General features: G+C 42.0%; 1 protein-coding gene across 1 annotated transcript; it reads left to right on the forward strand.

Moving 5' to 3' along the window:
- Positions 1 to 13,035: 13,035 nt before the first annotated feature.
- On the forward strand, positions 13,036 to 15,676 carry LOC144368580 (PRAME family member 12-like). The gene is made up of 2 exons (XM_078027776.1): positions 13,036 to 13,322; positions 15,103 to 15,676. Exons 1-2 carry the CDS (start codon positions 13,036 to 13,038, stop codon positions 15,674 to 15,676), a joined length of 861 nt encoding a protein of 286 aa, XP_077883902.1.
- The last annotated feature ends 767 nt before the right edge of the window (positions 15,677 to 16,443 follow it).

Here is a 16,443-nt window from a genome sequence, read left to right on the forward strand (position 1 = left end):
CTTGGGACAGAAGACCCTCTGTTTTTTTTTTTAACCAAAATAGTAAACATTCCATTTCCTTTTTCTCAAAACTGTGTCATCATTATTACATTAGCTTCAGGGACGAGAACAGAGCATTTGAAAACAAGTGCTTTAGTGGTATAGGGCAACTGAGCTCAAAACAGAACCTTTAGAGGATCTACACTCAGACAGTCTTCCCTAGTGACCTGCAGCCAAGGAGTGGTAGCACATGCCTGCAAAACCAACAATGCCAGAGACTGAGGCAGGAGAAGCACAAGTGGGAGGCCAGCCTCAGCAAGTTAGCAAGATCTGTTCCAAAATATAAAGAAAAGGAGGTGGAGATGTAGCTCGGTGGTAGAACACCACTGGGTTCAGTCCCCAGTACCAAAAAAGAAACACAAGATTGTGGCACATAGTTTGTGAGGAAAAGAGAATATCACATTTCTTTCTCTTCAAATGACCAGAGGTCTGGACTTAGGGTCTCTACATGCAGTTTCCCTTCATCCCAATAGTTTTGATTTCTGCTTTGGTTTAGATCATATGAAATTTCTTTCCTTCTGTTTTTCTTTTCCTTTTTCTGTTGTATTTTTTGTTTTGTTTTGGTTTTGGTTTTGGTCCTGGGGATTGAATCCAGGTGCACTACACCACATAGCTACATCTCCTTTTCATTTATATATTTTCAGTTTGAGACTGGGTCTCAATAAGTGGCTTAGGGTCTCATTAAATTCCTGAAGCAATTTAATCCTTGCTTAAGCAATTTGATCTTCCTGCCTCATCCCCAAGTCATTGGAATTACAGACACGTGCCACTACACTGTGCTAAATTTCTTTATTTCCCCTTTGCAAATATGTGTGGGTGTGTTTTACCAGGTATTGAAGCCCAGGGATGATCTGTTGCAGCTACATCCCAGGCATTTTCATTTTGTATTTTCAGACAGTGTCTTGTTAAATTGCCAAGGGTGTTGCTTGAACTCTTAATCCACCTGCCTTCGCCTCCCAGGAAACTGAGATAACAGATGCAGGTCACCAAACCTGGAATGACACAATATTTTTTACACAATGGACTCTATTCTGATCTATTTCTTTCCCAGGACTCCACTCCAAAGTGGAACGCTTTCACATGTAAAAGATACACATGACAATCGATCCTCATCTCAAAGTTAGCATTTTTCATCTCTTACTTGCAAATGTATTCAAATACTATATGTGGCTTTTAGCATTGCTTACATTTAAATGGAGCATGTTGGTACCGGTCTGTAATCCAGCTATTCAAAAGGCTGCAGCGGGATGATGATGAGTTTGAGACTAGTATGGAAAACAAAGTGAGATCCTGTCTCAGCATAAGACAGGAATGGGAACCATATGTGTTGGGCCATGATTGTAATCCCAGTGGTTTAGGAGGCTGAGGCAGAAAAAATCACAAGTTCAAAGCAAGTCTCAGCAACTTAACAAGGCCATTATCAGCTTAGTGAGACCTTGCCTCAATAAAAATTGAAAAGAGCTTGGGATGTGGCTCAGTGGTTAAGTTTCCTGAGTTCAAACACCAGTCCAAAAAAAAAAAAGAAGAAGATGAAGAATGGGGAGGAGAAAGAGGGGTAGAAAGAGAATAGGAGGAGGAGGAGGAAAAAAGAAAGAAAACAACAACAGCTAAGGGCAAATGGACAACCCTTACCTAAGGCAGTGTCCACCCACAAGCTGCCCATTCCCTCTACTGGGCACAATGACATCTGGCTCTAGAACGCAGCAGTAGAAAGTCACTTGAGAGGAAAGGGGACACACTGGGACAAGCCTGCCCCCCTACTGGCTTTTTTGACACTGATTTTTAGGTGGTTCTTGCTTCAGGTTACACTTTTCTGTGATTGGCGCTGACTGTGGAGAGTAGCCATAAAAATTAATTCAAAAACAATCTCCCCCACCCCTAAAAGTGATTTTCTGTTTGTTTGTTTTTATTATTGGAGGGTGTGTAGGGGCTGGTGGTGCACCTGGGTAGAGGCATCTTGGAAGGCAATGGGGAGACAATACTAGAAAACTGGACCCTATTTGTTGGTGAATCCAGCTTTCCTGCTGGGTGTTTTTTCTTCCTGGACTAGAGCTCTTGTGACCCCTGGTGCAAGCAGAGCCTGGCTGCGTGTGGCCTCTGGGAACCAAGGGCCTCAACTCCCCCGACTCTCCCAAAGGCCAGTCTTACTACCCTTGCCACTGTAGGTTTCTTCCCTGTCCAGGGAAAGCTTTACTCCTCTTTGTGGTGCAAAAAAGCAACCTCCAGTCAAGTTGCCCAGGGCCACCTTCATGGTCTGCCAAGCTGTTTATGGTCGCTCAAGTGCAAGCCAGTCTTTTTCACCTTGGTGTCTATGATTCCTCTGATGCTGTCTCTGTTTCTTGTTAATTCCCTCTAGGGAGCATGATCCTCTCAAAAGCCTTCTGGAAATGGAAACAGACCTCAGGCCGTGTTTCAACCGTGCCCAAGCCTTCCAATTGCCAGTTAGCAAGCCCTGCCTGGGGCCACCTTTCCAGCCTCAACTCCCTGAACTCCCCTAGTTCCAGGTGATGAGTGGACTCCTATGTGCCTTCTGTGGGCACCTCCCAGCCAAACATTCTGGTCATCCCCCCACTCCTTCTTTCATTCCAGTGGCTTGGGTCATAAGATTATCCCAAGAGTCCTGACAAAGTATCAGACTGAAAGACTGTAGGACAGAAAGGACAGGATTCTTTGGATTTACAAAAAGCCTTGGACAAACAAAAGCTTTGGAGAAGATTAAAAAAAACCCCTGAGGAGGAAAGTTGAGTTGTGTTCTGGTTGGGATGGCACCTACCTGGGTTATGGAAACCCAGCTCAAAGCAGTCATTGTCAGAGGACCCTAGCAGCCAGAAAAGGCTTCTGAAACTGCCTTTTGTCAATAGTTATCTAGGATTTAAAACATTCTAATTAACAGAATATATACACACACACACTCACACGCACAAAAATATATCCATTTGATGAATTAATCCATTGATTGGATTATAGCTCGCATGATCTGATCATTTCACCTCTTGCATTAACACAGAGGCTTTTGGAGACAACTTATATCCAAACCATATCAGAGACACTGTAAAGGGTCCAGCGGAGTGTTGGAGGGAGAGACCACACCAGAGACTGGCTTCATGCAATTGCAGAAGGGGATTTATTTGGGATCCCTTCCAGCGCACTGGGGCTCCGTGCTCAGTCAAGAAGGGAGAGCAGCCCAGAGCCCAGAACAGAGGTCAAGCAGAGCTTAAGTACACTTTTTGGAGAGGGCTGGGGGCTTTGCATACATCAGAACAACTCATCATGTGGCTCGGGAAAATTGAACAACAACTCTGAGACAGAATTAGTACATTCATTGTTGGGAACAGTCTGGGCAGGGGTGATTGGTCACTCCTAAGCGGGGTACACATTTAAACTGATTGGTTTTGTGGCCTGGATGCTTATGTGCAGAGCTACTTGGAGCCCTTATGTATTAAAAAACCAGGTAATCAATGGAAATATTTACTGGGCAGTTCCAGTATTGTCCTAAGAGCTACAGAGATTACAGGTTCTGTGGGTAGCAGAGGAATTGTAACAATACCTTGTCTTTTACTTTTTAGCCCAGGCCTTGTAATTTAGAAACCTTACAATGCCCGGTCTTTTACACTTTAACTCAAACTTTTGCAGCTTAGAATCAGCTTAGAAATTTTATCTTTACAACACTTGCCTTTGACACATATCTTCTGCTCCCCAACTTCCCAAACAACTCACAATTCCCACTTCAGTGGATTATGGAGACTAAACTCTCATATTTAACATACAATGAGACCCCAACCTGGTTGACTCTCCTGAGGAGACCTATGGAGTTCCTTTTTGGAAAGTTCCTTCAGGTAGGAATAAGGCCCTGCCATTTGTCTATGTTCCCTTAATTCTTTTCACCTGTGATGAGCAGGACCACCTCAGGAAGAAGGACAGGAAGGGTTTTGAAGGTCTATATTTGTTAAATTCATAATTTTGATCTGATACACGTAGGTTAATATGTTTTTCTAATTACATTCTGCTTTGTTCTAAGGCCAATTTACAAGGGTTAATTAACAGTCTAATAGGTTTTTAACAAATAATCTACAGGGCTTTTGTTTGTCTGTTTTGTGTAGGGGCACTGGGGTACTCTCCGTCTACATGTATTGCCATGTCTACATATATTTAATACTAAAAATTAATATATGAGCTCAGAAATTAAAATTTAAAAAATGGATACAAATACTTTTGCTTCATATGATTTAAAAGGTTCAATTGAAATTTGGGTGAATAAATAAAGGTCAAAATGTCATTAAAGTTACTAATGCAGAGTTTTGTTTCTAGATGATCAAATATTTAATAAAATGGTAATGTCTATAAAGTGTCTAACATTCATTGTCTCTAGGATTTTTCTTAAATGGGAAAAAATTACAAATGCTATTCAATGCACTTGTCTTATACCTTTTTTAAAAAAAATGTAAATTTGATCTTACCTATATGAAATTAATCATGGATGTGTTTGTTAGAGACATCTGATTGGTTTACAAAGCTTAAATGTTAACTATTAAATGTAATATTAAGTAATGAAACTTTTTAAATTACATAAGGTAAAATATTTAATCATTGTTGGTGTTTTCATATTTTGGTAAATTTAAAAAAATTTGTATTACATTATGCCCAAAACAAGGTTACTAAAAGTTAAAAGTCCTAGTGGGTATAATTCTATATACAAATAGTCAAAAGGTTTTAACTGCATTTCAATTTGAGTACTATAAATATATTTCCTCTTATTAAAATGGATTAATTTATCTAAATTCATAAATTGATAAGGGTTATTTTAAGGTATAAACAAAAAGAGGGATCCATGGATCAAAAATTATTAAAAGCTTCTAAATATAAAAATATATTAAGTAAAAAACATGTTTCCAGGTAAGAAAGTCTTTGTGTGGTAAAACATAATTATAATACATCTAAGTATACAAGAGGGTCTAAGTAAGTAATGTAAACATCTATAAATAAAGGAGAAATGTTAAATTTTTTTTATAACTAAGTTGTTTATATATGTAATACAAATAGTTAAAAGTATTCAAGGTTATTCTCTAAGAGCAAGTATTAATGTACTGATATAAACCAAAATTTGATTCACATATTAAAATGACAAACACTTCTTAAAATATTAATTACATAATGTCTGTTAATTTTTATTCTCTAGAGCTACTAACTGGAAAAATGAAGGTTTGTATATCTGGTGAAACAGCAACTGTTATTTTAGAGTATTGTTCCACATTACAGAGTCTAAAACTTGGTTGATTTAAAAACATCAATAAAATTGTAGTACACTACTCTTCTTTACATATTAAGTGTGCTTGGTTACCTTGGCCCCCAAATCTCGCTTTTGTGGTTTTTTTGGCTGAAATATGAGGCATAACTGAAGGTGGTATGTTACTCTGAACATCTCGCATTTAGAGAGTAGAGTGTCTGCTGCTGGACAGCAATAAAGGCTTAATTGGAATGGCAATGTGTGGTCTGAGAGTTATTTCAGGGTCTTAATATCTATATAACATTCATCCAGAGGAATTTTGCAGTCTGAGGCTATAATTCTCCTTTTAATTATGGCACTTGCTCCCAGGTGCAATGTAATCTCTTGAGGTTTTAAATGCTCTATGGCCAGGTACTGAGGTGCACACATACAGTCCCAGTACCTTGGGAGGCTGAGGGAGGAGAATCAGAGATTCCAAGCCAGCCTGGTCAACATAGTCAGACCCTGTCTCAAATAAAAATATAAAAAGTGTTTGCAAGTGTAGCTCAGTAGTAAACTGCCCCAGGTACATAGTCCCCAGTACTACACACACACACACACACACACACACACACACACACACACACACACATGTCCAGCAGCCTCATGCATGCCAAGTGATTGCCATCAGATTCAGACAACTCAAGGGAGCCAAGACTTACCATGTAATGGCTTAAAATATTCTGTGTTCACAGTGTCCCAGCTGATGATGTTACTGTGAAAGATTGCAAAATCAAAATGAAATTTTTGTACCAAATCCTCACAAAAGTGGAGGGCAGGGGACCATGCAGTAGAAGGTCCTTGAGCTTGATAGTTTGATAATAGACTTTCAGAAGGACTCTGCCAAAACCACAACATTACACCAAAAAAAAACATGGCTTCTAAACTCCTAACTTTCCAAAGAAGATCATAAGATTTTTATCATTGGCTCTCAAGAGATTAATAAAACACAGAATGGGACCTGCAACTTCCAAGAAACTCCAGGAGAGCCTTTCTTCTGCACTGCAGTGGATTCTATTATGATTCATTCTCAAGCACATTTTGAAACTGCTTGGCAATGATTCCGAAGACAATTAAAAACAGTAATGGCTTCCACGTGGAATGTTTCAGTTGAACATCTCTCAAACAGCTGTTCTTTTAAGCAAGGTGAGATGGGCCATGCCTGTAATTCCAGATTCTGAGGAGCCTGAGGAAGGAGGATGGCAAGATTCAGGCCAGACTTGGTCATTTGGCAAGCCTGTTTCAAAATAAACCAAAGAGAACTGGGCAGTTGGCCCCTGGTACAATGCTCAGTACTGGAGGAGGGGAAAGTAAGATTTTAGGCTTCAAGTTGGTTTTATCAAGTTCTTTGATTACATGAGACAAGTAAAACTAAATCATCTCTGTTAAAAGTTGAAGTATTATTTCATAGGGCATAACTTTCTGTATTCACTTTAAATATCTTTCATCACTTTGGTTAAATGACTTATCTTTTATAATTATTTGGGACCCCAGGTTTCATTAAGTGCTTTAAATCTTTTGAGATTATTGACTAACTTTTTATGATCAAAGTCTACATTGTCATTAAACCTTAAGCTAACATTGGGATGTTCTAGAGAACTCCATATTTGCTCAAGGGATTTCTAGAAGAGAGACATTAAGGCAATTAGCCTAATTTGATACGAGGAGAAGTCCTGTCAAATATGACATAACTTTTTCAAGTTATATTTATTCAGATATTTTATTAATATCTGATTTAAAATGGCAAAAATTTATAAAGAATCTCATATGTTTTTAGACATAATTCTGGACACTATGTTAAAATGTATGCCAATCAAATCACCTTATTAATAACTGGTTATTGTAAATTCCCAACAGATTTTTAACCATGAGGATTCTAAATGTTTAGCATCAAGAGTTATCATTTGGGTGGGGATGTGGCTCATGTGGTATCGTGCTCACCTGGCATGCCTGCCACCCTGGGTTCAATCCTCATCATCACATACATATAAAGATGTTCTGTCTGCCAAAAAATAAAAAAATAAATATTAAAAATCTTTCTCTCTCTCTCTCTCTCTCTCTCTCTCTCTCTCTCTCCCTCTCTAAAAAAAGTTATCATTTGGATTATTGCCCTGAAGATAACTAAAATCAGATTAATTGATTAAGAAGACAAAAACCACTAACAAGTTTACTTGAACACAGGTCTATCATCTATCTATCTGTCTATCTATCTATGTATTTATTTATTCATTTCTTTATTTATTGATGCTAGGGTTCAAACTCAGGGCCTCATGCATGCTAGGAAAATGCTCTATCTTTTCAAAATTGGAGTTCAAAACAGGGTGTGGTGGTGAATACTTTTAATCCCATCTGCTGTGGTGTGAAGTGATAAATACAATCTATACGTTTGTCAGTTACGGGTTCCAGATTAGTAAAAAATACAGATGATAGATATAAAAACTTGAAAAGTGAGATAAGACAATTATAAAGCAAAAACTCTCATAGGCAGGCCTGAGACTCCATTTTGTTGCCTCCTATGAAAGACTGTTATAAGAGCTATTTCTGAGACACTGAAAAGGCAGCTGTTTTCATATTTTTAAAAATTGCACTTCTGTACTTTGTACCCCACAAATTATACCCTACTCAGGATGCACTGGTGAACATGGAGAGCTGTATCCTGAGTTTGATGCTATTTTGGGTCTACATGACTGAAGTAGATTTTCATCCCGATGACCCCCACCCAAATTCAGGATGTGACTGTCTAGCACCTGCTAGAACCCAGGACAGTGCTTCACTAAACTGCAAAGCTAATGTGCTGGCTCACTGACTGGAAAATTTTGATCCCATCTAGAGCCCAGAGGCCCCACTTATTAATATTTTAATTTCTATGATTGGCTAGCTTTACATGAGGATAAGGAAGTCACTGAGTTATGGATATTGTGCTTATAATGTCTTTGGATGGATCAGGAAGCTGCTGTTCTCTCACAGAGCTTGAGACTCTGTGGTGGGTGACAGTCCCTAGTCAGGGAAGTAAAGCTCTCTTTTGATTTGAAATTTAAACTTAGAATGCTTTCTGGAGGGACTCCCCATAACACCATGTATTCAGCAGGCTAAGGCAGAAGAATCTCAAATTCAAGGCCTGTCTCAGTAATTTAGTGAGAACCTGTCTCAAAAAAAAAAAAAAAAAGAAAAAGAAAAAGAAAGAAAGAAAGAAAAAAACTTTAAAAAATGGGCTCTGGATGTAGCTCAGTGGTGTAGTTCCCCTGGGTTCAAACCTTGGTACCCAAACTGAATTCATGAAAAAGTTAATTAACTAAATAATTAACTAATAAAAATGAAAAAAAAAGCTGAGGATGTAGCTCAATGGTAAAGCTCTCCTGGGTTCAATCCCCAGTGTCAAAAAATAAAAAATAAAAATACATAAATTCAGGGCCTAAATATTTTTTAAAAATGATCACCTGTACTCATAAAATTTCTGCAAAAGTCTAACTCTTCATAGAACAGTAAAGGCCAGAGCTTGGAGATGAGATACCCAAGGCCTAATGAATAGGCAAAATTGAATTCAAAAGTGATTTCCTGGTGGAGGGACTCTGAGAACCACTCCCTTTAAACCCACCTTGTTGTTCAAATGTGGCTTAATGAGTTTCAACATTGATTCCTAGTCATCTATTAATTCCCTCCAATGGGGGACTGGACCAACCAGGAAAAGTGTATCCTGGCACTGAGATAGAATGAAACCCTAACCATTATGTGATACATCCAGAGAAAAATATCTTCATCCAAAGGGGGAAACATAAATGGTGCTCAAATCAACAGGCAGTAACTTTGTCAAATCATGATGAAGGGCAAGCATGGTCCTCTCAAGGGAAGGTCCCTGGGCAGCCCTGCCTGATGGAAGGAACTATGACAAACCAGTCAGCCCCAACCTCAGCTCTGCATAAAATCCACCCAAACCCTCACCCCCATGTTTTCTAAGAGGAAACCTGGCCAGACACCACCTATTGTCCTTAAACTCAGGCCACCCTTGGTCCTGAATCTGTGGAGCCATTGATAATTGATTCAAAGCTGCCTTTGACACCCTGTCTCCCTTTGCCTCCTGGATGGGGCTCTGACTCATATTTCTTTGGGGGTGCTGCATTCCTGCCCTATTATGTTTGACCACACTTGTCCTTTGGAGAGCCACTGTCTGTTGTGACTTAGGTTGATTGTCATTTTGACCTGCCTTGTGCACCAAGTCAGGAGTAATAAGAGAAGTCAGGGCTGTGGCATGAAGTAACCCTTTCAGCTGGTGACACACAGACAAATTCCAGAGAAACTTAAAATTAAATCAGAGAGTAGATTTCAAATATTGTAGAGCATAAAAACTAGAGACAGTGTTGGATGTAGCCTTAATCCTATATAGCTGCACACACACATGAAATTAAATGTGTTTCATTTGTGGCAAGGTATTATGTGAAACAGAAATCAAATATAACCTTAGCCAATTGTAATTATCCAACTAACATATGATTATGTGATGTTAGCAGGGATATTTTCCAACAAGATACCCCAAAAGACCATCACGGTTTAGATGCTGTGTCCCCCAACAGCTCACATGTGACAATGTTTTTGGAGGAGAAATGATTGGTTTATTGCCTTAACCTAGCCAGTGAAATAATCCCTAGTGGGATTAACTGGGGGATAATGGGGGCAGGTGGGCTGTGGCTGGAGAAAGCTGATCTCTGAGGTGTGAATATGGGTGTAGAGTTTGTATCTTCAAATGGCCATCTCTCTCTTTCTCTCTCTCTCTCTCTCTCTCTCTCTCTCTCTCTCTCTCTCTCTCTCTCTCTCTCTCTTCTCTCTCTCTCTTTGCTTTCTGGTAATATGAGCCTCTTCCTTCTTCCACATGCTTTGGCCATTAGATTTAGTCTCAACTTGGATGTGCTGTCTCTGGATTGAGGCTGCTAAAACCAAGCCACCCAAATAAACATTTCCTCCTCTGTAGTTGTTGTCCTTGAGTCTTTTGGTTACAGCACCATAAAGCTGACTAAAATAAAGACAGACTAAAAAAAAGAAATTCAATTGTCTAACCACCACCCATCAAACTATTCCTTCTACATGTTCCCTGGAAGTGCTCACCTCACATGGCTCATCCAAGCATTCCATCTCTTTCTGTCTCTCCTTCCTGAATTTTAGAATTTCATTTTGCTCAGACTCTTGAAATTTTCCTTCTGTTCTTCTCCCAGGCTAAAGGCCTTGGAAAGTGCCTGGGGCAAAGGTTTTCTGGGAGATATGCCCTGGTGCAGTCCCTGATTCTGAAGGAAGGCTCTCTAATTGGTGGCTTCCCTGAAGTCAAGGACACCTGCTGTTCAACCCTGTGTCTTTCGCTCCAACATCCCAAGTTGCCCAACACTTCCACCCTCAGTGGCTTTCAGAGGTTCCCAAGTCTGATGGGGCATAGTGACCCATGCCTGTAATCAAAGCAATCAGGAGACTTGAGGAAGGGGCATGGCAAGTTTGAGGCCAGCCTCAGCAACTTAGGGAGGAGCTAAGCAATTTAGTGAGACTCTTCCTCCAAATAAAAGCAAAAAAATGAAAAGGAATGGGGATGTGGCTCACTGGAAGAGAGCCAATGGGTTTCGTCCCCAGTACAAAGAGACAGAAGAAATATTGCCCTAAGTCTAGAAGACTGATTCTACCTTCCTTTGTGCTCTACCTAACTTATTGTGCTCATATTTGCTGCAAGTTAACTTGATACTTGTGTGACTGTGGGAAACATGGTTTCCATTGTATAATCTTTGTGGATGACACTACTGTCTTCAAAAAACTGTTTTCTCTCTGGAATTTTCAAACTATTTTTGAAAATTATTTTTTTCAAATAATTTTGATATGGCAAAGATCCCTGTAGAAAGGTATTTTCAAGTAATGTTTTTCTTACATTAGGGATTAAATACTTTTATATCTCACAGTAGAAACAGGAGGGTCCCATATGGACAAAATTGAGTCCATGGTGGGGAGTGCATGGACAAAGTCATCGCTGACTCTCACATCTTCCGATTCTGTGCTCTTGCATGACCATCAGATTCAATGAACTAATGCAAGGAAGAAAATCCTAGCATTATTAAGTGGGCGGAGATTTTGGAAGGTGATCACATACTGCTTTCTGATTGGATGCTGATCAATGAGATGGAGGCGGGGGCGTGGCCAGAGAGGTCCATAAAAGCTTCTGCAGAGCCAGAAGAGAAACACAAGAGTCTTGCTGCCTAAGGAGACACATCCTGACCTGCTGAAGCTCAGAGCACCTGCAAACCTGACCAGACCCTGTAAGTCCCTCACTGTCCTAAGGAACAGTGCCTTCCCTCCTCACCTGTGTGGATTCAGGACAATTGTGTTTCTGTCTTTTCTCATGAACCAACTTAGGCCTTCGATTTGGCCTCTCAGTTTGGTTTTGCCTTTATGCTGAATATTAGGATTTCCATTTTGGTTTATGTCACTTTCAAATTACTTATTTTTTCTTTTCCTTCTTTCTTTCTTTTTTTTTTTGTACCAGGTATTGAACTCAGAAGTACCAGGTATTGGACTCAGGAGCACTACCACTGAGCCACATCCCCAGCCCTATATTGTATTTTATTTAGAGACAGGGTCTCACTGAGTTGCTTAGCACCTGCTCTTGCTGAGGCTGGCTTTGATCCCTTGATATTCCTGTGTCAGTCTCCAGAGCCCCTGGGATTATAGGTGTAGGCTCACATGCCCAACTTTTATTGATTTGTTTAATTTTTTTAAGGTTTATATGAAAAATATAATTTAATTATTTACCTATTTATTTATTTGGTGGTATGGTGATTGAACCCAGGGCCTTGTATATTCGAGGCAAGCACTCTAATAATGGAGGTATATCCCCAGGTCACTATTTATTAATTTTTATGTGCTGCTGAGGATCAAGCCCAGTTCGGCCCCAGCCACTTTCTACACCAAGGAGATTGGATTCCTCTTTCATTCTAATTGATTGCAATTCTATTTTCTGATGATGGAAATATTTATATTGTGTGCCTATAAATTATACTCTTTTGCTGGGTGTGGTGGCACACACCAATAATCCTGCCAACTCAAGAGGTTGAGAAGGCAGGAGGACTAGAGTCCAAAGCCAGCCTCAGAACACGAAATGCTACACAAATCAGTAAGTCCCTGTCTCCATCTCAAATACAAAATAGGGTTAGGGAAGTTGCTCAGTGGTTGAGTATCCTAAATTCAGTCGCCAATATTGGCCCCTAAAAGAGTATACTCTATGGCCTAGGTGGTTTTCTACTTTTATAATTTGTTTAAACAAATTAAAACAAAAGCTTCAAATGATATCATGGAACAGTTCTGTTCTGATCTATTTGTTCTCTTCAACATCCCCCTAAGTTGGCAGAATCTCACATGTGTAACAGATATCCATGAGACTCTGTTGTAATTTCCAAGTGTTTTATAATATAGGCACATGCTTTATACATGCTCATTTTAAAAAAAAAAATTAAAAGGAATGTAATCCATATGAGGGCTAGTCTATTTTCACCCATATAGTTGTTGAATCTAGGAGCCTACTGTTTAGGTCACTTGACACTCCAATTCTCCCTTTTAAAAGGACAAAATAATAATCCAAATCTTTCCCCCATAAGGGTGAGATGTGCTTGTATACTTCCCAGTACCCCCTTCCCAGAGGCTGCCAATGGATGGGATAGTGACCTTTTCTCTGGACCATTTTCCAGGATTTTTCTTCATTCAGACTCCCCAGGATGAGCGTCCAGTCCCCACCCACGCTGCTGGAGCTGGCAGGGCGCAGCCTGCTGAGTGACAACTCCAGGTCTATCCTGTATCTGGAGGACCTGCCAATAGAGCTCTTCCCACCACTCTTTGTGGAGGCCTTCAGCAGGGGACACACTGAGATACTGAAGAAAATGGTGCAGGCCTGGCCCTTCACCCGCCTTCCCCTGGGGGCACTAATGAGGAAGCCACAGCTTGAGATGATCCAAGTGGCCCTGGAAGGGCTGGACATGCTGCTTGCCCAGCAGGATCACCCCAGGTGAGGGGGACCCAGGTGGCCTGGAAGGGAGCACCCTGGGTGCCAGGGAAGGGATGGGTATAGGCAGGGAGAGTGGGTGCTAAATTGTGCACCACAGGCTTCCTGTGCTGCCAGCAAGGAGGGGTGGAGAGGCCTTGGCCATGCTGAGCCCCATCTGGGAAAGGCTTCCAGATGTTGAGGTCCTTGTGGCAGCTGTGATGACCTTAGAATGAGGCTATACCTGCCCCTGCCTCAGTCTGTACAAGTGGAGGCACCAGGCTAGATGGGAGGGAAGTGAATGGAGAAAAGTGAGACAGAACAAAGAGGGGGAGCTGGGGGCAGCAGCTAAGAGGTGAAAAAGGGACCTCAGGGCTGATACTCTGCTGTCTTTCCCACAGGAGGTGGAAACTGCAGGTGCTAGATTTGCGGAATGTTCCCCAGAACTTCTGGAGGATGTGGTCTGGAGCTGTGGTTGACACCTGCTCACCAGAAGACATTAAGAAGAATCAAACATTGAAACTTGTTCCAGCAATGGCAGCTAAGCCACCCTTCAAGATTTTCATAGACTTGAGCCTCAGAAAAAGACCCCTGGATGAATTTCTGACCCACTTGTTTCTGTGGGTCAGACAGAGAAGAGATAGGCTGCACCTGTGTTGCAATAGGCTGAAGATCGTTGGGAAACCCACCAGGTACACCAGGAAGGTCCTGAGACTGCTGCAGCTTGACTCTGTCCAGAAGGTGGAAGTGCATTGTGCCTGGGCGCCCTCCACCTTAGTTTCTTGTGCTCCTTTCTTGGGCCAGATGAGGAACCTGAGGAAGCTGCTTGTCTCCCAGGTCTATGTGCCTACCTACACCTCCCAAGAGGAGCAGGAGCAGCTGCTTGCTCAGCTCACCACGCAGTTCCTCAGGATGGACTGCCTGCGGAAGTTCTGTGCCAATGCTCTCTTCCTCCTCGAGGGCCACCTGGAACAGGTGCTGAGGTGAGTAAGAGGGGGTGAATATCCTCTGCAGACTAGTTACAGAAAATAGGCACCTACCAGCCACTGACACTCTCATGGTTAATAAGGCACTGGAAGGTAAATAACTCATCCTTTAGTTCCTATGGGATCCTGAAGCTAGTTCGCATAACATGTATTGGAGCAGACCTCTAAATGAGGGTCCAGAGTCTGGGAAGTGCCACCATGCTGGGAATCCAGTTGGGAGGGACAAAAGCTAGAAATTGGATTGATGTTCCCTCCGTGGGAGGCCTGTCCAGAGAAGGTGGTGGAAAGGAGGTAGAGAAGAGTGCTTGGAAGGAGGGAAGCCCCAACACTGAAACCTGTCAACAGGAAAGCTCTGTGCTTCCCAGCTGGGAGCAGAGGACCTGACTCTATACCCACCTGGGGAAGGCTGTTCTAAACTCCAGGTAGTGATCCTGGGTGTAAGGGTCAGGAGCAGGGGTGGAAATCTTGCTGAGGATATAGGGTGTGTGCCTCTCAGAGGGTTAACCCCAGTGGATTTTGTTACATCCTGCCCAAATTTGTCCTTCATACATGACTCCCCATGACCTCCTGTGGCCAGACCTGTGACTTTCTGCTTTGCAGTGAAAAGGGGACACAGATATGTGGACTTTTCTGTTCACAGGAGATGTGGTGAAAGGCTCACCTGGACATGGGGTGATATGAATGACCAGATTTTGCAAAAGGCAGCATCCTAAGTGTGGACCATTGTCGGATCACCAGGGTGACTTTGGGTTTCGGCCAATTTGTCTTCTCCCTCCTTGACATTGCTCCTCATAACTAACTGTCTGGTTTTTCCTTAGGCACCTGAAGACCCCACTGGAGACCCTCTCAATAACCAACTGCCCACTGTCAGATTCTGACTGGAAATATCTTTCCCGATATCCAAACACCAGACAGCTCAGAAACCTCGAACTGAGGGGCATCAAACTGACTGATTTCAGTCTGGAGCCCCTCCAAATCCTGCTGGACAACACTTCAACCACCCTGAACAGCCTGGACTTGGCAGCTTGTGGAATCACTGATTACCAGCTCCAAGCCCTTTCACCTGCCCTGAGCCGCTGCTCCAAGCTTGTGATCTTGAGCATCCATGGGAACCGCCTCTCTATGTCAGCCCTGAGTGACCTGCTGCTTCACACTGCCAGGCTGAGCCAGTTGAGCGTAGAGCTGTACCCTGCCCCTCTGGAGAGCTATGATGCCTGGGGTACCATCCACCCAGGGAGATGTTCCCAACTCTGTGCTGAGCTGACAGCAATAGTGAGGGATTTTAGGCAGCCAAACATCCTTGTGTTCTGTACTGTCCCCTGTCGTCATTGTGGCTCCAAGTTCATGTATAACCAGGGCCTCATTCACTGCTCCTGTCCAATAGCTGCCTAGTTGAGTGTGTTTCAAAAGTGTACTTCTAGGCAATTGTACATATAAGCAGGATGTAAGGTCACCTTAGAGGGAACCCAGAGCCCACCATTTCAGGCATTGCCTAAAGTGTGGATGGGAAAAGGAAAGTACAGCAGGGGGCTCCATTGGAGGAAAACTCCCCTAGGATAAGACTTTCAGGACATGTGTCTCTATAGAGACATACATAGGGACCTGGATTTTTAGAGTAAGATTCAGGCTTGATGGGCACAGAAAGATGCTACTTTCTTTCATGGCTGGTCCATAAATCATCATAAATGAACAGTATCTCAAGGTTAGTCTTCTGCCTTCCTCAGTGCTTGATTTACATGGCTTTCTATTGAAACCTTGGGATTCTCCAGGTGCTGATGGAGAAAGAAGGCATGGGGTACTTGGTGAAAAATGAGGTTCAGCCCCAGAAAGTCAAGGTATCAAACTGAAATCTGGTTATGATGTGTGGCTACTCTATGGCTTAACACATGCATGTTCACACAGGTGGATTGGAACATTCTATGTAGGCATTGAACATGAGCCATTGAAATAAAACCTCTTCTATGTGGACCTTAGTTCCACCTAGACATTCAATGCTAGTTCTTCCTCATGGGTCTCCATGTAGACCCAGAAAACTCAGGTCCTGGTCTCTGGATGTGCTGGGCAAGGGCATCTGTGTATAAGACAGGCCCCATTGTCCCACTCCCAGTGCTGCAGGAGGTGTCCATGCTTCACATTGATCAGAACCTCTGGGACTCACC

Source organism: Ictidomys tridecemlineatus, chromosome 11 (genome assembly GCF_052094955.1).
Source record: "Ictidomys tridecemlineatus isolate mIctTri1 chromosome 11, mIctTri1.hap1, whole genome shotgun sequence".
NCBI classification, from domain to species: domain Eukaryota; kingdom Metazoa; phylum Chordata; class Mammalia; order Rodentia; family Sciuridae; genus Ictidomys; species Ictidomys tridecemlineatus.